Raw genomic sequence first — 21,271 nt, 5'->3', positions numbered from 1 at the left:
TAAATAATAAGGACTTGAAAGGGCTGGTAACTGTGACAGCAGTCAAGGCTCATCCTATATAACTACTGCTGGACACACAGTGTTGTCTTTATATTCATATACGGTCCATGATGTCTAGACACACCGCTGTTGGCTGGGCTCCCTGCCTGTGCAGAGAGGAGAGAACAGGGATAGATAGACACATAGTTGACAGGCTACAGAAAGGCTACGCTAATGCAAAGAGATTGGAAACAAGTGGACTACACTTATCCAGAACCCGTAGCAAGAATCTTATTGGTGTTCAACCTTCCCAAGTTCTCTCAACGTCAGTTTCTACCCCGGGGCTCCTCCGATTACTCTCTCCACTGGCTTCCAGTTGAAGCTTAGATCGCATCCGCTACAAGACCATGGTGCTTGCCTACGGAGCTGTGAAGTTCAAATCGGAAGAAGCGGCACTAGCAGTAACCTCGTTAAGGCCCTACACCCAAACGACAAGTAGCTGGCTGATCAGGCCCTACACCCCGGTAAAAGATAATCACTCTAAGCATCCACCTCTGGACAACTGCTAGCCTCCCTACCACTGAGGAAGTACAGTGTTCCCGCTCAGCCCAGTCAAAACTGTTAGCGCTAAGATTAGCGTTGTCTGGAAAAGTTATACTACCCCCAATGGTGGAACAACTGTTCCTTCCTAACCCTTGTTTGCAGCTGCTGTTGCTAACTCAACGGCGAAGAAGTATCACTTCTGTAGTGAATAAGAGTTCAAAGTTCATACCATTTGTAACCAAAGCTCACGCTGAGGTTGGCTTCGTACTGTAGTTGACATGTTCGTCCTTTTAACGCAGAGGCTGCAGACCTCATGTACTTGGAACACGAGGTTACATTTTCGTCAAGGCTTTATATAGTGGAGCGAGAAGGGTGTGTCTGAAAAGTTTTATAACCCATGTCTCTTCACAGGGGCGGGCCACTGATTGAGCAGAGCCCTAACCTTATGAAAACCCAAATCTCTCATTTGGAAGCTAAAATTACATTTCATCTCTTCACCAATAATTTTAAAATCAAACATTTAAATTGAACAACAATTCCATGTGAGACCGATAACTCTGATGTGTAGACTTTCCACTGTAGAGTTTGTCATCTTATTATTGATGAGAATGTCTCAGATGACAACCAAACTGACATCATATTCAATAAGTACCACCGCATATGCTCAATTGGTCAGATTACCAGAATATAGTTAATTTCCCCCCACCTTCTGATGTTCCCAGAATCTCCATGTTAACCAAGGGGTTTTCAAATGTAACATCAGTAGGGTAGAGAGAGGAAAAGGGGGGTGGGGGTGACTGTCATAAACCGACCCCCAGGCCAACGTCAAAACAATAGTCACCAGTACCCTGTCCTGAACTTTAGTCCCTGTTACTAGCCGTCTTTCACCCATTACTCCACCCTGTATTCTAGTCAAGGCTCATCCTATATAACTACTGCTGTACACACCTTTTATATTCATATACGGTCCATGATGTCTAGACACACCGCTGTTGGCTGGGCTCCCTGCCTGTGCCATTAAACCCCTACAACTCATCCAGAACGCCGCAGCCCGTCTGGTGTTCAACCTTCCCAAGTTCTCTCACTATTTCTCCACTGGCTTCCAGTTGAAGCTCGCATCCGCTACAAGACCATACGGAGCTGTGTGGGGGAAACGGCACCGCAGTACCTCCAGGCTCTGATCAGGCCCTACACCCAAACAAGGGCACTGCGTGCATCCATTTCGCCTCCCTACCACTGAGGAATAGTTCCCGCTCAGCCCAGTCAAAACTGTTCGCTGCTCTGGCCCCCCAATGGTGGAACAAACTCCCTCACGACGCCAGGACAGCAGAGTCAATCACCACCTTCCGGAGACACCTGAAACCCCACCTCTTCAAGGAATACCTAGGATAGGATAAAGCAATCCTTCTCACCCCCCTTAAATTATTTAGATGCACTATTGTAAAGTGGCTGTTCCACTGATGTCAGAAGGTGAATTCACCAATTTGTAAGTCGCTCTGGATAAGAGCGTCTGCTAAATGACTTAAATGTAAATGTATATACATTGTAAACCAACTGTATAGATTTATATTCCAGGCTCTGACATTACTCGTTCTACTATTTCTATATTTCTAAATCCTTAAAATAAATTGTGGGGGAAAATCAGTAAGTCACATAAATGACTATTTCCAAACAAAGATAATAGACAAGTAGAATGGGACAGGTTTCTTATACTAGCTTTACTTACTCGGTGAAGAGACTCCAGGGGTGGTAATGAAGGTCAGACAGTGAAGAGACTCCAGGGACGGAGATGAAGGCTGTAGGAATGAAGATCAGACAGTGAAGAGACTCCAGGGATGGAGATGAAGGCTGTAATAATGAAGATCAGACAGTAGTGCTGGTCCTGTGGTCAGGTGGGGGAGGGGTCGAGGCAGCCAATGATTATGAGGAAGCAAGCGGGGAACAGGCTCCTTTCTACTACCATTCTGGGGTCTGGATGCATGCCAACAAAGACTACAACTGCTTCACACAATGGGAGTGGCTACCATTGACCATCACACTTTCTTTCATAACCAGGAAGCCCATGTTGAGCCATCAGTGTTCCCACTATGGAAGAGGGAGCAGGCAGCCGTCATCCAGTCTCTCAGAAAACCATGTTGAGCCATCAGTGTTCTCACTATGGAAGAGGGAGCAGGATGCCGTCATCCAGTCTCTCAAGGACAAAGGTGCAGCACAGATTGATTCACAGTCAGTGTTGTTGAGCAGAGAATCAACCAGAGAATCAACCAGATTGATTCACAGTCAGTGTTGTTGAGCAGAGAATCAACCAGAGAATCAACCAGATTGATTCACAGTCAGTGTTGCTGAGCAGAGAATCAACCAGGTTGTTCATGTTGAAGTTGTATGTAGGTGCATAATACATTTGATGTGTTTAATTCTGTTTTATTCAATTAGAAAATGTTCTCTGACTGAGAACAGGCACATCTGTGAGCGTTATGTATTATAACATCGATTGACTAAATGATGACGTTGACAGCTTTGTAGTAAAACCAGGGTTGGTGTCAATTACATTCCAATTCCAGTCAATTCAGAAAGTAAACCAAATTCCACATTTTCCTCATTGAAAACCATAGATGAGAATTGGAATTTTCAGTTTACTTCCTGAATTTACTGGAATATTCTAAAATGGATTAAATCTGAATTAATCTGCACAACAACACACTATAATGACGAAGCAAAAACAGGATTTAGAAAAGTTTGCAAATGCATTTAAAAATTAAAACTGAAATATCACATTTAAATAAGTATTCAGAACCTTAACTCAGTGCTTTGTTGAAACACCTTGGCAGTGATTATAGCCTCAAGCCGCCTTGGGTATAACACTACAATCTTGGCACCCCTGTATTTGTGGAGTTTCTCCCATTCTTCTCTGCAGATCCTCTCAAGATCTGTCAGGTTGGATAGAGAGCGTCGCTGCGCAGCTATTTTCAGGATTTCTTCAGAGTTGTTCGATGGGGTTCAAATCCGGGCTCTGGCTGGGCCACTCAAAGACAATCAGAGACTTGACCCAAAGCCACTTCTATGTCTTCGTGCTTAGGGTTGTTGTCCTGTTGGAAGGTGAACCTTTGCCCCAGTCTGAGGTCCTGAGTGCTCTTTAGCAGGTTTTCATCAATTATCTCTCTGTACTTTGCTCCGTTCATCTTTCCTCGATCCTGACTAGTCTCCCAGTCCCTGCTGCTGAAAAATATCCCCACAACATGATGCTGCCACCACCACACTTCACCGTAGGGATGGTACCAGGTTTCCTCCAGACCTGATGCTTGGCATTCAGTCCAAAGAGTTCAATCTTGGTTTCATCAGATCAGAGAATCTTGTTTCTCATGGTCTGAGAGTCCTTTAGGTGCCTTTTGGCAAACTCCAAGCAGGCTTTCATGTGCCTTTTACTGAGAAGTGGCTTCCGTCTGGCGACTCTACCAAAAATGCCAAATTGGTGAAGTACTGCAGAGATGGTTGTCCTTCTGGAAGGTTCTCCCATCTCCACAGAGGAGAACTCTTGATCTCTGTCAGTGTGACCATCGGGTTCTCGGTTACCTCCCTGACCAAGGCCCTTCTCCCCCAATTGTTCAATTTGGCTGGGCGGCCAGCACTAGGAAGAGTCTTGGTGGTTCCAAACTTCCAAACGTTCCATTTTTAAGAATGATGACGGCCACTGTGTTCTTTAGGACCTTCAATGCTGCAGAAATGCTTTGGTCCACTTCCCCAGATCCGTGACACAATCCTGTCTCAAAAGGATTATATCACAACAAATATAGGCTACTTAAAGTTCATGAGAGAAGGCCACTGTGTTATATGCTCGTACACTTGTCTCATGCTTACAAAAATAGAATTGTGCTTTTGGTCATTAAATCAAATTGTATAAAGCTGCATGTTTTCTATTTCAACACCTGCTCCTGACTTGTACCTCAGTACATTGACTCTGTACTGGTACCCCCTGTATATAGCCTCCACATTGACTCTGTACTGGTACCCCCTGTATATAGCCTCCACATTGACTTTGTACTGGTACCCCCTGTATATAGCCTCCACATTGACTCTGTACTGGTACCCCCTGTATATAGCCTCCACATTGACTCTGTACTGGTACCCCCTGTATATAGCCTCCACATTGACTCTGTACTGGTACCCCCCGTATATAGCCTCTACATTGACTCGGTACTGGTACCCCCTGTATATAGCCTCTACATTGACTCTGTACTGGTATAGCCTCTACATTGATACTGGTACCCCCTGTATATCCACATTGACTCTGTACTGGTGCCTCCTGTATATAGTCTCCACATTGACTCTGTACTGGTACCCTCCTGTATATAGCCTCCACATTGACTCTGTACTGGTACCTCCTGTATATAGCCTCCACATTGACTCTGTACTGGTACCCCCTGTATATAGCCTCCACATTGACTCTGTACTGGTACCCCCTGTATATAGCCTCCACATTGACTCTGTACTGGTACCCCCTGTATATAGCCTCCACATTGACTCTGTACTGGTACCCCCTGTATATAGCCTCCACATTGACTCTGTACTGGTACCCCCTGTATATAGCCTCCACATTGACTCTGTAACGGTACCTCCTGTATTTTGCCTTTTTTTTCATTTATTTATTTACTAAATATTTTCTTAACTCTTATTTTTCTTAAAACTACATTGTTGGTTAAGGGCTTGTAAGTATTCAGCATTTCACAGTAAGGTTGTATTCATCATTTCACAGTGAGGTCTACTACACCTGCTGTATTCAGCATTTCACAGTGAGGTCTACTACACCTGCTGTATTCAGCATTTCACAGTGAGGTCTACTACACCTGTTGTATTCAGCATTTCACAGTGAGGTCTACTACACCTGCTGTATTCAGCATTTCACAGTGAGGTCTACTACACCTGCTGTATTCAGCATTTCACAGTGAGGTCTACTACACCTGTTGTATTCAGCATTTCACAGTGAGGTCTACTACACCTGCTGTATTCAGCATTTCACAGTGAGGTCTACTACACCTGCTGTATTCAGCATTTCACAGTGAGGTCTACTACACCTGCTGTATTCAGCATTTCACAATGAGGTCTACTACACCTGCTATATTCAGCATTTCACAATGAGGTCTACTACACCTGCTGTATTCAGCATTTCACAGTGAGGTCTACTACACCTGCTATATTCAGCATTTCACAGTGAGGTCTACTAAACCTGCTATATTCAGCATTTCACAGTGAGGTCTACTACACCTGCTATATTCAGCATTTCACAGTGAGGTCTACTACACCTGCTGTATTCAGCATTTCACAGTGAGGTCTACTACACCTGCTGTTTTCAGCATTTCACAATGAGGTCTACTACACCTGCTGTATTCAGCATTTCACAATGAGGTCTACTAAACCTGCTGTATTCAGCATTTCACAGTGAGGTCTACTACACCTGCTGTATTCACAATTTCACGATAAGGTTGTATTCAGCATTTCACGGTAAGGTTGTATTCAGCATTTCACGGTAAGGTTGTATTCAGCATTTCACAGTGAGGTCTACTACACCTGCTGTATTCAGCATTTCACAATGAGGTCTACTACACCTGTTGTATTCAGCATTTCACAGTGAGGTCTACTACACCTGCTGTATTCAGCATTTCACAATGAGGTCTACTACACCTGCTGTATTCAGCATTTCACAATGAGGTCTACTACACCTGCTGTATTCAGCATTTCACAATGAGGTCTACTACACCTGCTGTATTCAGCATTTCACAGTGAGGTCTACTACACCTGCTGTATTCAGCATTTCACAGTGAGGTCTACTACACCTGCTGTATTCAGCATTTCACAGTGAGGTCTACTACACCTGCTGTATTCAGCATTTCACAGTGCTGTATTCAGCATTTCACAGTGAGGTCTACTACACCTGCTGTTTTCAGCATTTCACAATGAGGTCTACTACACCTGCTGTATTCAGCATTTCACAATGAGGTCTACTAAACCTGCTGTATTCAGCATTTCACAGTGAGGTCTACTACACCTGCTGTATTCACAATTTCACGATAAGGTTGTATTCAGCATTTCACGGTAAGGTTGTATTCAGCATTTCACGGTAAGGTTGTATTCAGCATTTCACGGTAAGGTTGTATTCAGCATTTCACAGTGAGGTCTACTACACCTGTTGTATTCAGCATTTCACAGTGAGGTCTACTACACCTGCTGTATTCAGCATTTCACAGTGAGGTCTACTACACCTGCTGTATTCAGCATTTCACAGTGAGGTCTACTACGCCTGTTGTATTGATGGGACAAATAACAATCTATTTGATCTAAATATGGAGAATGTCAGTTTCAATGTTAAGCTCTTTGATTAAATTATATTTTTCAAACTCAGGCGGTGTGTGTGTGTGTGTGCGTGCGTGCGTGCGTGCAGGAAGGGGAGAACCATCGTCCTCAGTTATTTTATTAAAAATTGTAAAACATTTCAAAAGTTTTATCCTTTTTTAGAAAAAACTATACTAAATATAATCATGACACCAATTAATGGATTAAAACATGCTATTTTGCGTCCTCCTCTGGGTTCATTGACTTCAATACAAAACCTAGGAGGCTTATGGTTCTCAAGGCTTTCATAGACTTACACAGTTATTATGACAACTTCCGGAGAATGTCCTCCAACCTATCAGAGCTCTTGCAGCATGAACCAGACATGTTGTCCAACCAATGAAAGGATCAGAGAATGAATTTAGTACTGAAAACATGAGCTACAGCTAGCTAGCACTGCAGTGCATAACATGTGGTGAGTAGTTGACTCAAAGAGAGAAAAATACAATAGTTGAACAGTTTTGAACAAATTCATTTATTCCAAAATGAAGGAGAAGCGAGAGAGAGATATTTCGTCACTTATTTTCCACTTTCATTTTCACTTACTTAGCTAGCAAATGCAGCTATCTAGTTTAGTCTACTGAAACACCCTGCTCAAACAGAGGGATGCTATGTTAGCTAGCTGGCTATGACTATCCAACACAACACTGGAACTCTTCCAAGTCAAGGCAAGCTTTTGGTTTGACTAATTTATTGCCACTGGGACCCACCAATGTAAATGCTAAACTGCTTACTGACTGTACACTGTAACGTTACTGCATGATTGTAGCAGGTTTACTAACATAGCTCATTAGCTCTGTTGACTGTGATGTTATTTTAGCTAATATGGTGACAACGATGTAGGCTGTGTGTTTCAGACATGATATGGTTTGGCTTGGAAAGGTTTTTTCGCCTGGTCACATACAGCTGATGTGTTGTGCATTGAAGTCCAGAAACAAATGGGGAAGGTGATTAGAGGAGAACACATGGATGCGAGAAGGAATACAACGTGGCTGTAATGAAAGTGAACTGTGTCCAATATGCTGTAATAGAATTAAGGCCAAAACAAATCATCTGAAACGGCAGTGACCGCCACTGTTTGGATGGTGGACCATTCTTGGTACACATGGGAAACTGTTGAGCTGAAAAACCCAGCAGCAACTTTGCAGTTCTTGACACAAACCGATGAGCCTGGCACCTACTATCATACCACTTGATTTGATTTGATTTGACTACCATATCCCGTTCAAAGTAACTTAATTATTTTGTCTTCCCCATTTACCCTCTGAATAGCACACATGCACAATCCATGTCTCAAGGCTTAAATTTCCTTATTTAACCTGACTCCCCCCTTCATCTACACTGATTGAAGTAGATTTAACTAGTGACATCAATACGGGATCATAGCTTTAGCCTGGATTCACCTAGTCAGTTTATGTCATGGAAGGAGCAGGTGTTCTTAATGTTTTGTAGACTGTTTTGTAAAGCACTACAGATAATCAAGTGCTATTTGCATGTGATACATTTGCTCTCTTGTTTCCAGCGGGGTTGGGAAATTCCAGTCCTCGAGGGCCCGATTAGTGTCACAGCTTTGCCCCAGCTAACACACCAGACTCCAATAATCACCTAATCATGCTCTGCAGTTTAGAATGCAGTTTGATTAATCAGCGGTGTTTGCTCGGGATGGAGAAAAAGTGTGACATCAATCAGGCCCCGAGGACTGGAGTTGCCCACCCCTGGTTTACAGGATGATTTGTATCTTAAAGAGCGTAGCTTTAAGGGATTAGTACCGTCACATCTAGATAAAAACGAATGTAAATAATTGAACAGAGCAAATGTATATAAACACACTACCTATTCATAGATGTATTTATTCATCATCTACATATTCATATTAAGCTTCTACGTCTGTGTACAGGAACGTATTATTTGTTAGACGTAAGAGAAAATATATCAGTTTATTGTTAAATTATTATGACGTTCTTTCCAACACAAAACGTGTCGAAACTATTGTTTCCAAACTGCGTTACCCACTCCAGCCAGCAGATGGCGATGGGCGTCTTTCAGGTGATGCTTCTTGCGTGACGTATAATGGACTGGACGGGACGCTTCTTCAGGAACAACAACACGGCTTCTCTTTCAACCACCGAGGTAGTTTGCTAGACAACATAAAACATTGACGTTTTAGACCATCTTAATGTACATTAGCTAATCTCAGTGTTTTAAACACATTTCGGTTGACGTATCTACTGGTAAACTTTAACCGAATGTGCTTGTTCAATTTGCAAACGGGTTAAAGATTGATACTGGGCCTGGCCGCTAATGCTACCTAACTAGCTAGCAAACATCCCTGACCATGAGCTCACTAAACTACTCCTCCCTTGCTAAAGAAGAGGAGGCCTGCTGTACGGAGAATGAAGCTCTGGGACTGAACATTGTCGTGGAAGATCAAGATGATGTTATTGAGGAAACAGAGGAAGAACCTTTTAGAGAAGAAGAGGATGCTGTCTCAATAAAGGTGAAGGAGGAAGACGTCTTGAGAGTGAAAGAGGGGGAGACAGAATATCAGATTACCACCAGTGAGTACTGTCTTAAAAACAGGGGCGCAAACTATGCAGTTGTTGAACTAATGTGGGGTTTTAAAGTGGCATTCTACTGAAGTTCTACACTTGAATATGATGTTCAGTACTGTAGGAATTGTTGAAGTTTCAGTTTGGTAGATATATTTCTGGGACTTTCAAATTAGATTTATTGAATTATCCATGTGGTCAACATTAAAGTGCACCTCATCTAATACAACAGGCTTTTAAAATTCAATATTGGAGCATAATTTTTACTTGTATCAAAGGGATGCAAAAGGCACCCATTTTGTGGAACTACTCTTTACATTTGCATTTTAGGCCCCGTTCACACAGGAGAGATACGTGACTATTGTGGATCCTCTGGGGAGCCTCAACAACATCCTGATGCTGACGAGGCAGAGAAGAGTCTCTCCAGATCAGAACACCAGATGGTACAGCTTGGTCTGGTCTAGCATACAGCTTAGTCTGGTCTAGCATACAGCTTGGTCTGGTCTAGCATACAGCTTGGTCTGGTCTAGCATACAGCTTGCTCTATCTGGCTCTGTGCTGGGTTTCTGTAAACCACTTCATGACAACAGTGACATCGGCATCCATAATGATATGTGTCTGTGTCCCCTCTTTATGGTTACCAGGACAACGCTAGCCCTTCGTCCCTCCCAGAGTCCCCGTGTCATGCCTCTCCCGGTAGCACCTTACTGCTGGGTATGAAGAGGTTGTCTGTGCTGCTGGTGGACTGCAGGAAAACAACGGGGCTGAGTGGAACTGTGAGAGGAGGAGAAGAGAAGAAAGGATCAGATTTGACACATCAAAGTAAGTGCTGTAGTTTAGTTTGAACAAATACAATAAATCTGCCCACTGGTATCTGTTACCAGGACAACCAGCAGAGTTCTGTTAGTTGACAGGAAGATAGACTGGTGGATATGGATGTTATGAATATCATAACACTGAAAAAGGATTCTGCCAATGAAAAGAGAGAAACCAATAGACCATATAAAACCTTGATGAAAGGTAGATTTAGAGAGAAAGTTTCAAGATGATCCGATTTAAGGGGCATATTTTACAAAACCTTTTCCTAAAAACATTATGGATGTTACATTGCCTGTCCCAGTCAAACTCCTATCTTTACAAGACTGGAGAACAGGCAAACTAAACTCCTGACAGCAGTGGCGGACTGGCCGTCGGGAGCACCGGGACGTTTCACGGTGGCCTGAGGGTCGTTTTGGCCAGAGGGTTGTTTTGGCCATGAATGGTCAACTTGCCCAGTGTTAATATAGCGAGCAGGAATGAGTTGATGCAGAATCCATACTCTCACGCTCTCGTTGCAGTGTCCACGTGTCAAAAAGGACATCGGGTCTCTCAAATTTTTCCCTGCAATGTATTAATGTAGCCTACTGATACACTAATGATAGTGAGTATGACAAGAATATTTTCTTTGCAAAGGTGGAGGAAGGAAGGAAGGAAGCAGCAGCACTAGAGCTTCAGGTACAACTTAAGAGCACAAACCTAAACATCTAGGCTTTTTTGGGGGGATTTTTAGATTAATATGTGCTTTATTTATGAGATTATCAGTAGGACTGTAATCTGGGGGCATACAATCGATGACTTGCACAAGTTATACACGTTTACCTGTAGGTTATTTACAATGTTAATCTCATGAGAGAGAGAGATTCATTCATTCATTGTTAATCTCATGAGAGAGAGAGAGAACTGAACATCCATTTGATTATTTTGCCCAAAACAGCAAATAAAGTAATTGAAGTCATCAGAATGTCGATTCAGCAGACAATTGCTGTTGAAGTGAGAAAGGCAGGGATGTTCTCAGTACAAATGGGCACAACACAGGATTTTAACATCCAAAGACCAGTGTGCAGTAGTTCTGCGATATGTCACTGATGTTGTCCACGAGAAACTCATTGCGGTCATTGACTGAGTCATCGACTGGACAGTACTTTGTGGACCTTGTGAAACAGACCCTTGAGAAGATGGACATAAATTTGAAGTCGGAAGCTTACATACACTTGGGTTGGAGTCATTAAAACTCGTTTTTCAACCACTCCAAAAATGTATTGTTTAACAAACTATAGTTTTGGCAAGTCGGTTAGGACATTACTGTGTGCATGACACAAGTCATTTTTCCAACAATTGTTTACAGTCAGATTATTTCACTTATAATTCACTATTCACTGTACCACAATTCCAGTGGGTCAGAAGTTTACATACACAAAGTTGACTGTGCCTTTAAACAGTTTGGAAAATTCCAGAAAATGATGTCATGGCTTTAGAAGCTTCTGGTAGGCTAATTGACATAATTTGAGTCAATTGGAGGTGTACCTGTGGATGTATTTCAAGGCCTACTTTCAAACTCAGTGCCTCTTTGCTTGACATCATGGGAAAATCAAAAGAAATCAGCCAGGACCTCAGAAAAAAATTGTAGACCTCCACAAGTCTGGTTCATCCTTGGGAGAAATTTCCAAATGTTTGAAGTACCACATTCATCTGTACAAACAACAGTACACAAGTATAAACACCATGGGACCACGCAGCCGCCATACCACTCAGGAAGGAGACGCGTTCTGTCTTCTAGAGATTAACGTACTTTGGTGCGAAAAGTGCAAATCAATCCCAGAACAACAGCAAAGGACATTGTGAAGATGCTTGTGGGAAACGGGTACAAAAGTATCTATATCCACAGTGAAACAAGTCTTATGTCGACATAACCTGAAAAGCCGCTCAACAAGGAAGAAGCCACTGCTCCAAAACCTCCATAAAAAAGCCAGACTACAGTTTGCAACTGTACATGGGGAGAAATATTGTACTTTTTGGAGAAAGGTCCTCTGGTCTAATAAAATAGAACTGTTTGGCCATAATGACCATCGTTATGTTTGGAGGTAAAAGGGGGAGGCTTGCAAGCCGAAGAACATCATCCCAATCGTGAAGCACGGGGGTGGCAGCACCATGTTGTGGGGGTGCTTTGCTGCAGGAGGGACTGGTACACTTCACTTACTAGATGGCATCATGAGGCAGGAAAATTATGTGGATATATTGAAGAAATATCTCAAGATATCAGTCAGGAAGTTAAAGCTTAGTCACAAATGGGTTTTCCAAAATGGACAATTACCCCAAGCATACTTCCAAAGTTGTGGCAAAATGGCTTAAGGACAACAAGTCAAGGTATTGCAGTGGCCATCACAAAGCACTGACCTCAATCCTATAGAAAATGTATAGGCAGAACTGAAAAAGTGTGTGTGAGCAAGGAGGCCTACAAACCTGACTCAGTTCCACCAGCTCTGTCAGGAGGAATGGGCCAAAATTCACCCAACATATTGTGGGAAGCTGATAGAGGAATTCTAAATTCCTCTATGTTTTGTAGCCAAAACCAAATTAACACTTCATCTATTTCTTAATAAGTTGCAAGTTTATTATTTTACATGAAATAGATCGAGACCAGTCTTAAAAGTCAGGTAAATAGCGTTTAATTCAAGTGAGTACTGCCACATACACATTTTTCCACAGGTTATAAACTGAAAATGACGTCAGCGTTTTCTAAATGTTCTATCTCTTTCATGACACCGGTAGAGAGGCCCCATAGTTCTCGAGCCTTCCCTCCTCGCCTGAAGTCAAGGTCAGTCAGTATAAATCAGCATTCTAGACAGTCTGGAGATAGTTCGTTCATTTGTACAAAGGAACAGACCTTCATTGTTACTAAACTCCTGACTATATTATATACAATTGGGAATGGGAGCAAGAGAGAGAATTCATTATGTACAGTACATAATAGCATTTGGACTAGTCAGTCCTGATTGGAACATAATTAATCATTTCAACTATAATTTCCTCCAACAGAAGCTTGTGTACCTGAACCGTTTGACCCAAGTTAAACAATTTGAAGACAATGCTACCAAATACTAATTGAGTGTAAGTAAACTTCTGACTCACTGGGAATGTGATGAAAGAAATAAAAACTGAAATCATTCTCTCTTCTGACATTTCACATTCTTAAAATAAAGTGGTGATCCTAACTGACCTAAGACAGGGAATTTTTACTAGGATTAAATGTCAGGAATTGTGAAAAACTGAGTATAAATGTATTTGGCTAAGGTGTATGGAAACTTCTGACTTCAGCTGTATATACAGAACAAAAATATAAACACCCACCAGCCCACCAACTGCGGAGCCAGGCCCAGCCAATGAGAATTTGTTTTCCCCCACAAAAGGGCTTTGTTACAGAGCTAAATACTCCTCAGGTTCATCATCTGTCCAGCTTCATTACAAAGAGGAATACAACTCGGGTGGCTGGTCTCAGACGATGTGGTGGTCCTGGGCTGGCGTCGTTATATGTGGTCTGCGGTTGTGAGACCGGTCTGATGTACTGCCAAATTCTCTTAAACAACGTTGGAGGTGGCATATGGTAGAGATATTAACATTACATTCTCTGGCAACAGCTCCAGTAGATAGATAGACGTTGGAGGCGGCTTATGGTAGAGAAATTAACATTAGAGTCTCAGGTAACAGCTCTAGTGGATATTCCTGCAGTCAGCATGCCAATTGCACACTCCCTCAACTTGAGACATCTGTGGTGTTGTGTGACAAAACTGCACATTTTAGAGTGGCCTTTTATTCTCCCCAGCACAAGGTGCACCTGTGTAATGATCATGCTGTTTAATCAGCTTCTTGATATGCCACACCTGGAGGATAGATTATCTTGTAAAAGGAGAAATGTTCACTAACAGGGTTGTAAACAAATGTGTGCACCAAATGTGAGAGAATGAAGCTTTTGTGCATAAGTGAAGAATTCTGTGATCTTTTTTTTCAGCTCATGAAACATGGGTCCAACATTTTACATGTTGTATTTATAGTTTTTGTAACATCTTCCCAAATCGACAATGGGGAGACCTTACTGTGCTTTGTGTCTGTCTCTAAGTTTTGGACTTCCACACAAAATTACTTCTTTACCTATTTTAGGTTTAAGGAAGTGTGTAGGTCGTGTTCTATATCATACAGCTAGTTTTATAATGTAGGTTTCATTCAGGTTTCTATTTAAATAAACACTGTCTTTGGCAGGAGAAAACACAAACCCGGAGGAACCAGGGACGTCCAAACCGGCAAGACGACACCTCTGCTCCCAGATTGGAAAGAGTTTTACCAAGTTAGGAAGTCTGAAAAGACATGAGAGGAAACACACAGCAGAGAAGCTACACCATTGTGCCCAGTGTGGAAAGAGTTTTAACCACTTAGGAAACATGAAATCTCATGAGAGAATACACACAGGGGAGAAGCCATACCTTTGCGCTCAGTGCGGAAAGAGTTTTAGCCGCTTAGGACAACTGAAATGTCATGAGCGAATACACACAGGGGAGAAGCCATACCATTGTGCCTGGTGTGGAAAGAGTTTTAAGGTCTCAGGAATGCTGACAACTCATGAGCGAATACACACAGGGGAGAAGCCTTTCAAATGCTCAGACTGTGGGAAGACATATTACTCATCACAGTCACTTAAAAGTCATGTGAGAATCCACACAGAAGAGAATAATTACTTCTAGTGTGAATATTGATATTTCACTTCACATTGACTTCGTCAGAGAACATACACAGTGGCCCCGTTGTCTTATATTGTTGACTGAGAATGTGTTTACCTGTTTTTACCATATGAAATGTAATTGTACAACGTATATTCAAACATATATTTGTATGTTTTTATTAGAAACCATAAATTGTATATGGAGTATGTCAGTTTGAATATAGAGTAGATCAGATTCCATGTGTTTAAATGGTCCTTTTTTAAACTCTATGTGTGTTTATCTGGGTGTGTCATTCCTCCAGCACTACAGATAATCAAGTGATATTTGGATGTGATGCATTTGTTCCATTGTTGACATTTGCAGTGTTGGCCCACTGATGATTTAATGAAATGAAAATGTTCAGACTCTGTAATGGAAAATGTTACTCAGTTATGTGGACACACAAACAATTATGTGACTAACCTTGTGAAACTGTCCTATTATAATCTCCTGTTCTTGGGAGTATCATCCTGTGTTGCAAACCAGCTGCACCTGTGTCCTTGTATGAATAAAGTCCCTCCCAGGAACAGGAAACTATAAAGATATGTGGTCATCACTCAATGCTTCAGGAATTCAGACTGTCTACACTGCACTGTGTAACTCTCTTTATTTCTGAGCTCAGAGAGAAAAACAATCTTGGTTTGACTTGGACTCCAGCAGATCCTTATTTTATAATATCCACCTCTCCCACGGATTGCTGTTTATCATTGTCTCAATGAAGAGTTCTTTGTTTTATTTTCCAGGGGTCATTTACAAGCCTCCCACTGGTTGAATAAATCAAATCAAATTTTATTTGTCACATACACATGGTTAGCAGATGTTAATGCGAGTGTAGCGAAATGCTTGTGCTTCCAGTTCCGACAATGCAGTAATAACCAACAAGTAATCTAACTAACAATTCCAAAACTAATATCTTATACACAGTGTAAGGGGATAAAGAATATGTGCATAAAGATATGAATGAGTGATGGTGCAGAGCAGCATAGGCAAGATACAGTAGATACATATGAGATGAGTGTGTAAACAAAGTGGCATAGTTAAAGTGGCTAGTGATACATGTATTACATAAGGATGCAGTAGATGATAGAGTACAGTATATACGTATACATATGAGATGAATAATGCTTTGTTTCCACGTCATTTCTACAAAACAAATCCATGATGTGGAAAACTGATTGGATTTGTAAAAAGCCATGAACATCAGGTACTTTTTCTTTATTTTTCTTCACCGAACTGGCAAACTAAATCCAATGTGTTGGTTTCATGTTCAATTGACTTTATGTAACATGTAAATAGAAACTAGATGTTTAACTGACACCAGTGGGCTTGTCTGAATAAGCGGTGGGTGTTGGATCCACCTGCTGTTGAATTCCCATGTGCCGAATGAAAAATACAAGTTCAATTGGTTTCCATCGCATTTTCAACTCTACTGATCTTTTTTTTTTTACGTTGAGTTCTATAGCAAACTTGCTCTTGTCCCTGTAGCCAGCAGCTCACAGATACAGTGCTGGTAGGCTAGCTACATGATGAAATTATTATGGATAAGAACAATATTTTATTTATCAAACAAAATAATAAACCATGTAAAACAAACTAACAAATCGTCTGTCGTCATTTATAAAAGTGTACAGGCATATCCTGTTTCCATCAGCCCGGTCATTACTTTTGAAATGGTTGGATCAATATCCACCTTCATGATATGGATGAAGCCTGATTAGAATGTCTGAGTAGTTCTATCTGATGTCATAATACACCCCTCTGATAATTAAGTGATATTGTTTACATTTAGGTTGGTGACCCACTCTGATGATTTATATTTTACAGCTTGGAGCTTTAAAGGAATTGTATGGTGACATCAAATGAATAGGAGTATTAATCAAAAACTCCCATAGCAACAATACACTGCAGCTTTGACATCAAGAAGAGAATGGGTTGATGGGTGGTGGTGCTACTCTATAGGTAAGGCTGTCCAATAGGAATGTTCAATACACACAATAGGTTGATCGGTAGCTAGTTGGCCAGCTGCTACATCTTCAGCCGCACAGCCAGCTAACACAGTTCACTATCAACAAAGTCAAAATGCCCTCCAGGCCTAGTGGTGGCAGCAGTGTACTACAACCGCTGTTTACCGGAGCTTCCTGAGGGAAAAATAATTTGTCTGTATACAGATTGATTAACCATGTTTCCATCCAAAAGGTTATTTGTGAGTAAAGTGATACCGTATAAAAAAAACTCACAACAACTGTGATGGAAACAGGAAGTTGTGATCGGTGGTGGTGCTACTCTATAGGTAAGGCTGTACAGTCCAATATGAATGTTCAATACACAATAGGTTGACTGGGGAGGTGGTGTACCACAGTCAAAGTCCTGCAATAAGAGCTAAGAGACTAATATTTGTATAAACTATACATATTTGTGTTCTGTGGTTGTCACTGAGTTGGCTGATGTCCCATTTTCAAATCAAATCAAATTTTATTTGTCACATACACATGATTTTTATTTAATCAAAAAACAACAAAGAGAACAACAAACAGTTATGTAAGGCAAATCAACTATACAGAAAACAACTACCCAAAAATCACAGGTGGAAAAAGGCTGCCTAAGTATGATTCCCAATGAGAAACAATGATAGACAGCTGCCTCCGATTGGGAACCACACTGCCAAAACCAAAGATATAGAAAACATAGAAATAAAGAAACTGGAATTCCCACCCGAGTCACACCCTGGCCTAACCAAAATAGAGAATAATAAGCCTCTATGGCGTGACAATAATACAGAACATCAATAGACAAGAAAAAGCTCAAGGACAGAACTACATACATTTTGTAAAAGGCACACGTAGCCTCCATATCAATGCATTCACACAAACTACCGAGGTCAAATAGGGGAGAGGTGTTGCTTTATCTGTTTTTTGAAACCAGGTTTGCTGTTTATTTGAGCAATATGAGATGGAAGGAAGTTCCATGCAATAAGGGCCCTATATAATACTGTACGCTTTCTTGAATTTGTTCTGGAATCTTGTGAACTGTGAAAAGACCCCCAGTGGCATGTCTGGTGGGATAAGTGTGTGTGTCAGAGATGTGTGTAATTTGACTTGTAAGAACTTTGATGATATCTGTAAATTATAGAAACACCTGTGATGACAAAACTACAATGATTCATGTTTTGCTTTAGCTTGAGATTAAGAATCAGTGGTAGACACCTTGCAAGTGCATGAAAAGGTCAACTGTACAAAGTCAGATGTCTGTGTGTTGAAACTATATTTTAGGTAACAGATGGATAAAGGGAACTAAGAGTTCCTGTTGATACTATGTTCCAGTCTTACTTCCAGTCTTACATGACCAGGTAGTGGATTAATTTGGCTTCCCTCCAGGCCTGAAAACAAAGACTTTCCTCTAGGCTCATGTTAAAAATATGACAGATAGGAGTGGCAATAGAGTCAGCTACTGTCCTCAGTAGCTTTCCATCTAAGTTGTCAATGCCAGGAGGTTTGTCATTATTGATCGATAACAATTTTTCCACCTCTCCCACACGAACTTTACAAAATTCAAAACTTGCACTGCTTTTCTTTCATGATGTTTTTTTTACATCATTCTTTATATCATTGATCTTGGCTTCTTAATAAGTTGATTATTTTTGTTGAGTTTGGTCACATCATTTCTCAATTTGCAGTACATAAGACAGCCAGCCAGACTTATTAGCCACTCCTTTTGCCCCAACTCTTTCAAACATACAGTTTTTAAATTCCTCATCAATCCATGGAGCCTTAACATATCTAACAGTCAGTTTCTTAACAGGTACATGTTACTCAATAATTGGAAGAAGCAATTTCATCTGGTAAAAACAGGTAAACACATTATCAGTCTACAATATAAGACAATGGGAGCACTGTGTATGTTCTCTGATGAGTTGTGAGTCAATGAGATGTGAAATATCAATATACATGCTAAGAGAAGTAATTTCTCTCTCCTGTGTGGATTCTCTAATGACGTGATTGTTATGAGTAATATGTTTTCCCAAAATCTAACCTTCTGTAAGCCTTCTCCTCTGTGTCTCATGTTCTTTCAGGCTTCCTAAATGGGCAAAAGCTTTGCATCCTGGGAGGAGTGGTAATGCATATCCCCTGTGTGTATTATCTTGTGCTGTTTCAGGGTCCCTAACTGGCTAAAACACTTGCCACACTGGGAGCAGTGGTAAGGCCTCTCCCCTGTGTGTATTCTCTCGTGCTGTTTCAGGGCCCCTAACTGGTTAAAACACTTGCCACAGTGGGAGCAGTGGTAAGGCTTCTCTCCTGTATGTATTCTTTCGTGTTTTTTCAGATCCCCCGCCCCGTTGAAACACTTGCCACACTGGGAGCAGTGGTAAGGCTTCTCCCCTGTGTGTATTCGTTCGTGTTTTTTCAGATACCCTGCCCAGGTGAAACACTTTCCACACTGGGAGCATTGGTAAGGCTTCTCCCCTGTGTGAATTTTCTCATGAGCTTTCAGGTGTCCTTTCTCACTATACATCTTTTCACATTGCGAGCATTGGTAAGGCTTCTCCCCTGTGTGTATTCTCTCATGTCGTTTCAGCTTCCCCAAATTGTTAAAACCCTTTCCACACTGGGAGCAGTGGTAACGATTCCCCCCTGTGTGTATTATCTTGTGCTGTTTCAAGGTCCCTAACTGGTTGAAACACTTTCCACAGTGGGAGCAATGGTAAGGCTTCTCCCCTGTGTGTATTCTCTCGTGTCGTTTCACCTTCCCCAAATCGTTAAAATCCTTTCCACAGTGTGAGCAGTGGTAAGGCTTCTCCCCCGTGTGTATTCTCTCGTGTCGTTTCAGCTTCCCCAAATCGTTACAACCCTTTCCACACTGGGAGCAGTGGTACGGCTTCTCCCCTCTGTGTATTCTCTCGTGTCGTTCCAGCTTCCCCAAATCGTTAAAACGCTTTCCACACTGGGAGCAGTGGTAAGGCTTCTCCCCTGTGTGTATTCTCCCGTGTCGTTTCAGCTTTCCCAAATCGTTAAAACCCTTTCCACACTGGGAACAGTGGTAAGGCTTCTCCCCTATGTGTATTCGCTCATGTCGTTTAAGCTCACTTAAGTGGTTACAACCCTTTCCACAGTGGGAACACTGGTGTCTTCTTGCTGGTTTTGACATCCCTGGCTCTGGTTCCTCTGAGTCTGGTCTTTCTCCTGCCAAAGACAGTGTTTTTTAAAATAGAGACACAAATGAAACCTCCACATGATAAAACGGCCTTGCTTCGAGGATAAATCCTAATCAGATCCCTCAAAAAACTTAGGCCAGTTTTAACAATCTCAGTGTTATTTTAAAACAAATGTTGTAGAGTTTCCTGGTAATTACTGACAATGTTTACACTACTTATTTATTCATTCTGTTTTCATCAGAACACAAAAAACTAAACAGTTCTAGGACACTCAAGACACAGACGTCACTGGATTCCAATCGAGCAGGTAGTTCTAAATATATAACTTCAATAGCTGTATGATACAGAATGCGACCTTCAGTAGTGGCCAAAAGTTTTGAGAATGAAAAATATGAATTTCCACAAAGTTTGCTGCTTCAGTGTCTTTAGATATTTTAGTCAGATGTTACTATGGAATGATGAAGTATAATTACAAGCATTTCATAAGTGTCAAAGGTTTTTATTTACAATGACATTAAGTTGATGCAGTGTCAATATTTGCAGTGTTGACCCTTCTTTTTCAAGACCTCTGCAATCCGCCCTGACATGCTGTCAATTAACTTCTGGGCCACATCCTGACTGACGGCAGCCCATTCTTGCATAATCAATGCTTGGATTCTGTCAGAATTTGTGGGTTTTTGTTTGTCCACCCGCCTCTTGATGATTGACCACAAGTTCTCACTGGGATTAAGGTCTGGGGAGTTTGCTGGCCATGGACCCAAAATACTGATGTTTTGTTACCCAAGCCACTTTGTTATCACTTTTGCTTATGGCAAGGTGCTCCATCATGCTGGAAATGGCATTGTTCGTCACCGAACTGTTCCTGGATGGATGGGAGAAGTTGCTCTCGGAGGATGTGTTGGTACCATTCTTTATTCATGGCTGTGTTCTTAGGCAACATTGTGAGTGAGCCCACACCCTTGGCTGAGAAGCAACCCCACACATGAATGGTCTCAGGATATTTTACTGTTGGCATGACACAGGACTGATGGTAGCGCTCACCTTGTCTTCTCCGGACAAGCTTTTTTCCGGATGCCCCAAACATTCGGAAAGGGGAT

General features: G+C 41.6%; 3 protein-coding genes across 4 annotated transcripts in view; 1 reads left to right on the top strand and 2 right to left on the bottom strand.

The window, feature by feature from the left end:
- Positions 1 to 21,271, bottom strand: part of LOC135532479 (zinc finger protein 436-like) — a 781,678-nt gene that overhangs the window by 185,255 nt on the left and 575,152 nt on the right. The window lies entirely within an intron of this gene.
- On the top strand, positions 8,808 to 15,817 carry LOC135532682 (zinc finger protein 502-like). Of its 2 annotated transcripts, XM_064960162.1 has the most exons (5): positions 8,808 to 9,464; positions 9,786 to 9,898; positions 10,100 to 10,277; positions 13,311 to 13,382; positions 14,529 to 14,585. In XM_064960162.1, the coding sequence occupies exons 1-4, from the start codon at positions 9,242 to 9,244 to the stop codon at positions 13,343 to 13,345; spliced, it is 549 nt and encodes a 182-aa protein (XP_064816234.1). In that variant the 5' UTR covers positions 8,808 to 9,241; the 3' UTR covers positions 13,346 to 13,382; positions 14,529 to 14,585. The 2 variants fall into 2 exon arrangements, with proteins under 2 accessions (XP_064816234.1, XP_064816228.1); XM_064960156.1 differs by lacking the exon at positions 13,311 to 13,382 and having other exon boundaries at positions 8,813 to 9,464; positions 14,529 to 15,817.
- LOC135532458 (zinc finger protein 436-like) overlaps positions 17,328 to 21,271 on the bottom strand; it is a 13,532-nt gene continuing 9,588 nt past the window's right edge. The window contains exon 4 of the mRNA XM_064959966.1: positions 17,328 to 20,202. Within this exon, the coding sequence (XP_064816038.1) occupies positions 19,100 to 20,202 (1,103 nt within the window). The 3' untranslated portion in view covers positions 17,328 to 19,099. The remainder of the gene's footprint in view (positions 20,203 to 21,271) is intronic.

The sequence above is a fragment of the Oncorhynchus masou genome, chromosome 5, assembly GCF_036934945.1.
Source record: "Oncorhynchus masou masou isolate Uvic2021 chromosome 5, UVic_Omas_1.1, whole genome shotgun sequence".
Classification (NCBI taxonomy): domain Eukaryota; kingdom Metazoa; phylum Chordata; class Actinopteri; order Salmoniformes; family Salmonidae; genus Oncorhynchus; species Oncorhynchus masou.
Note: the sequence above shows the minus strand (reverse complement) of the source record. Positions and strands in the feature narration are given on the sequence as shown.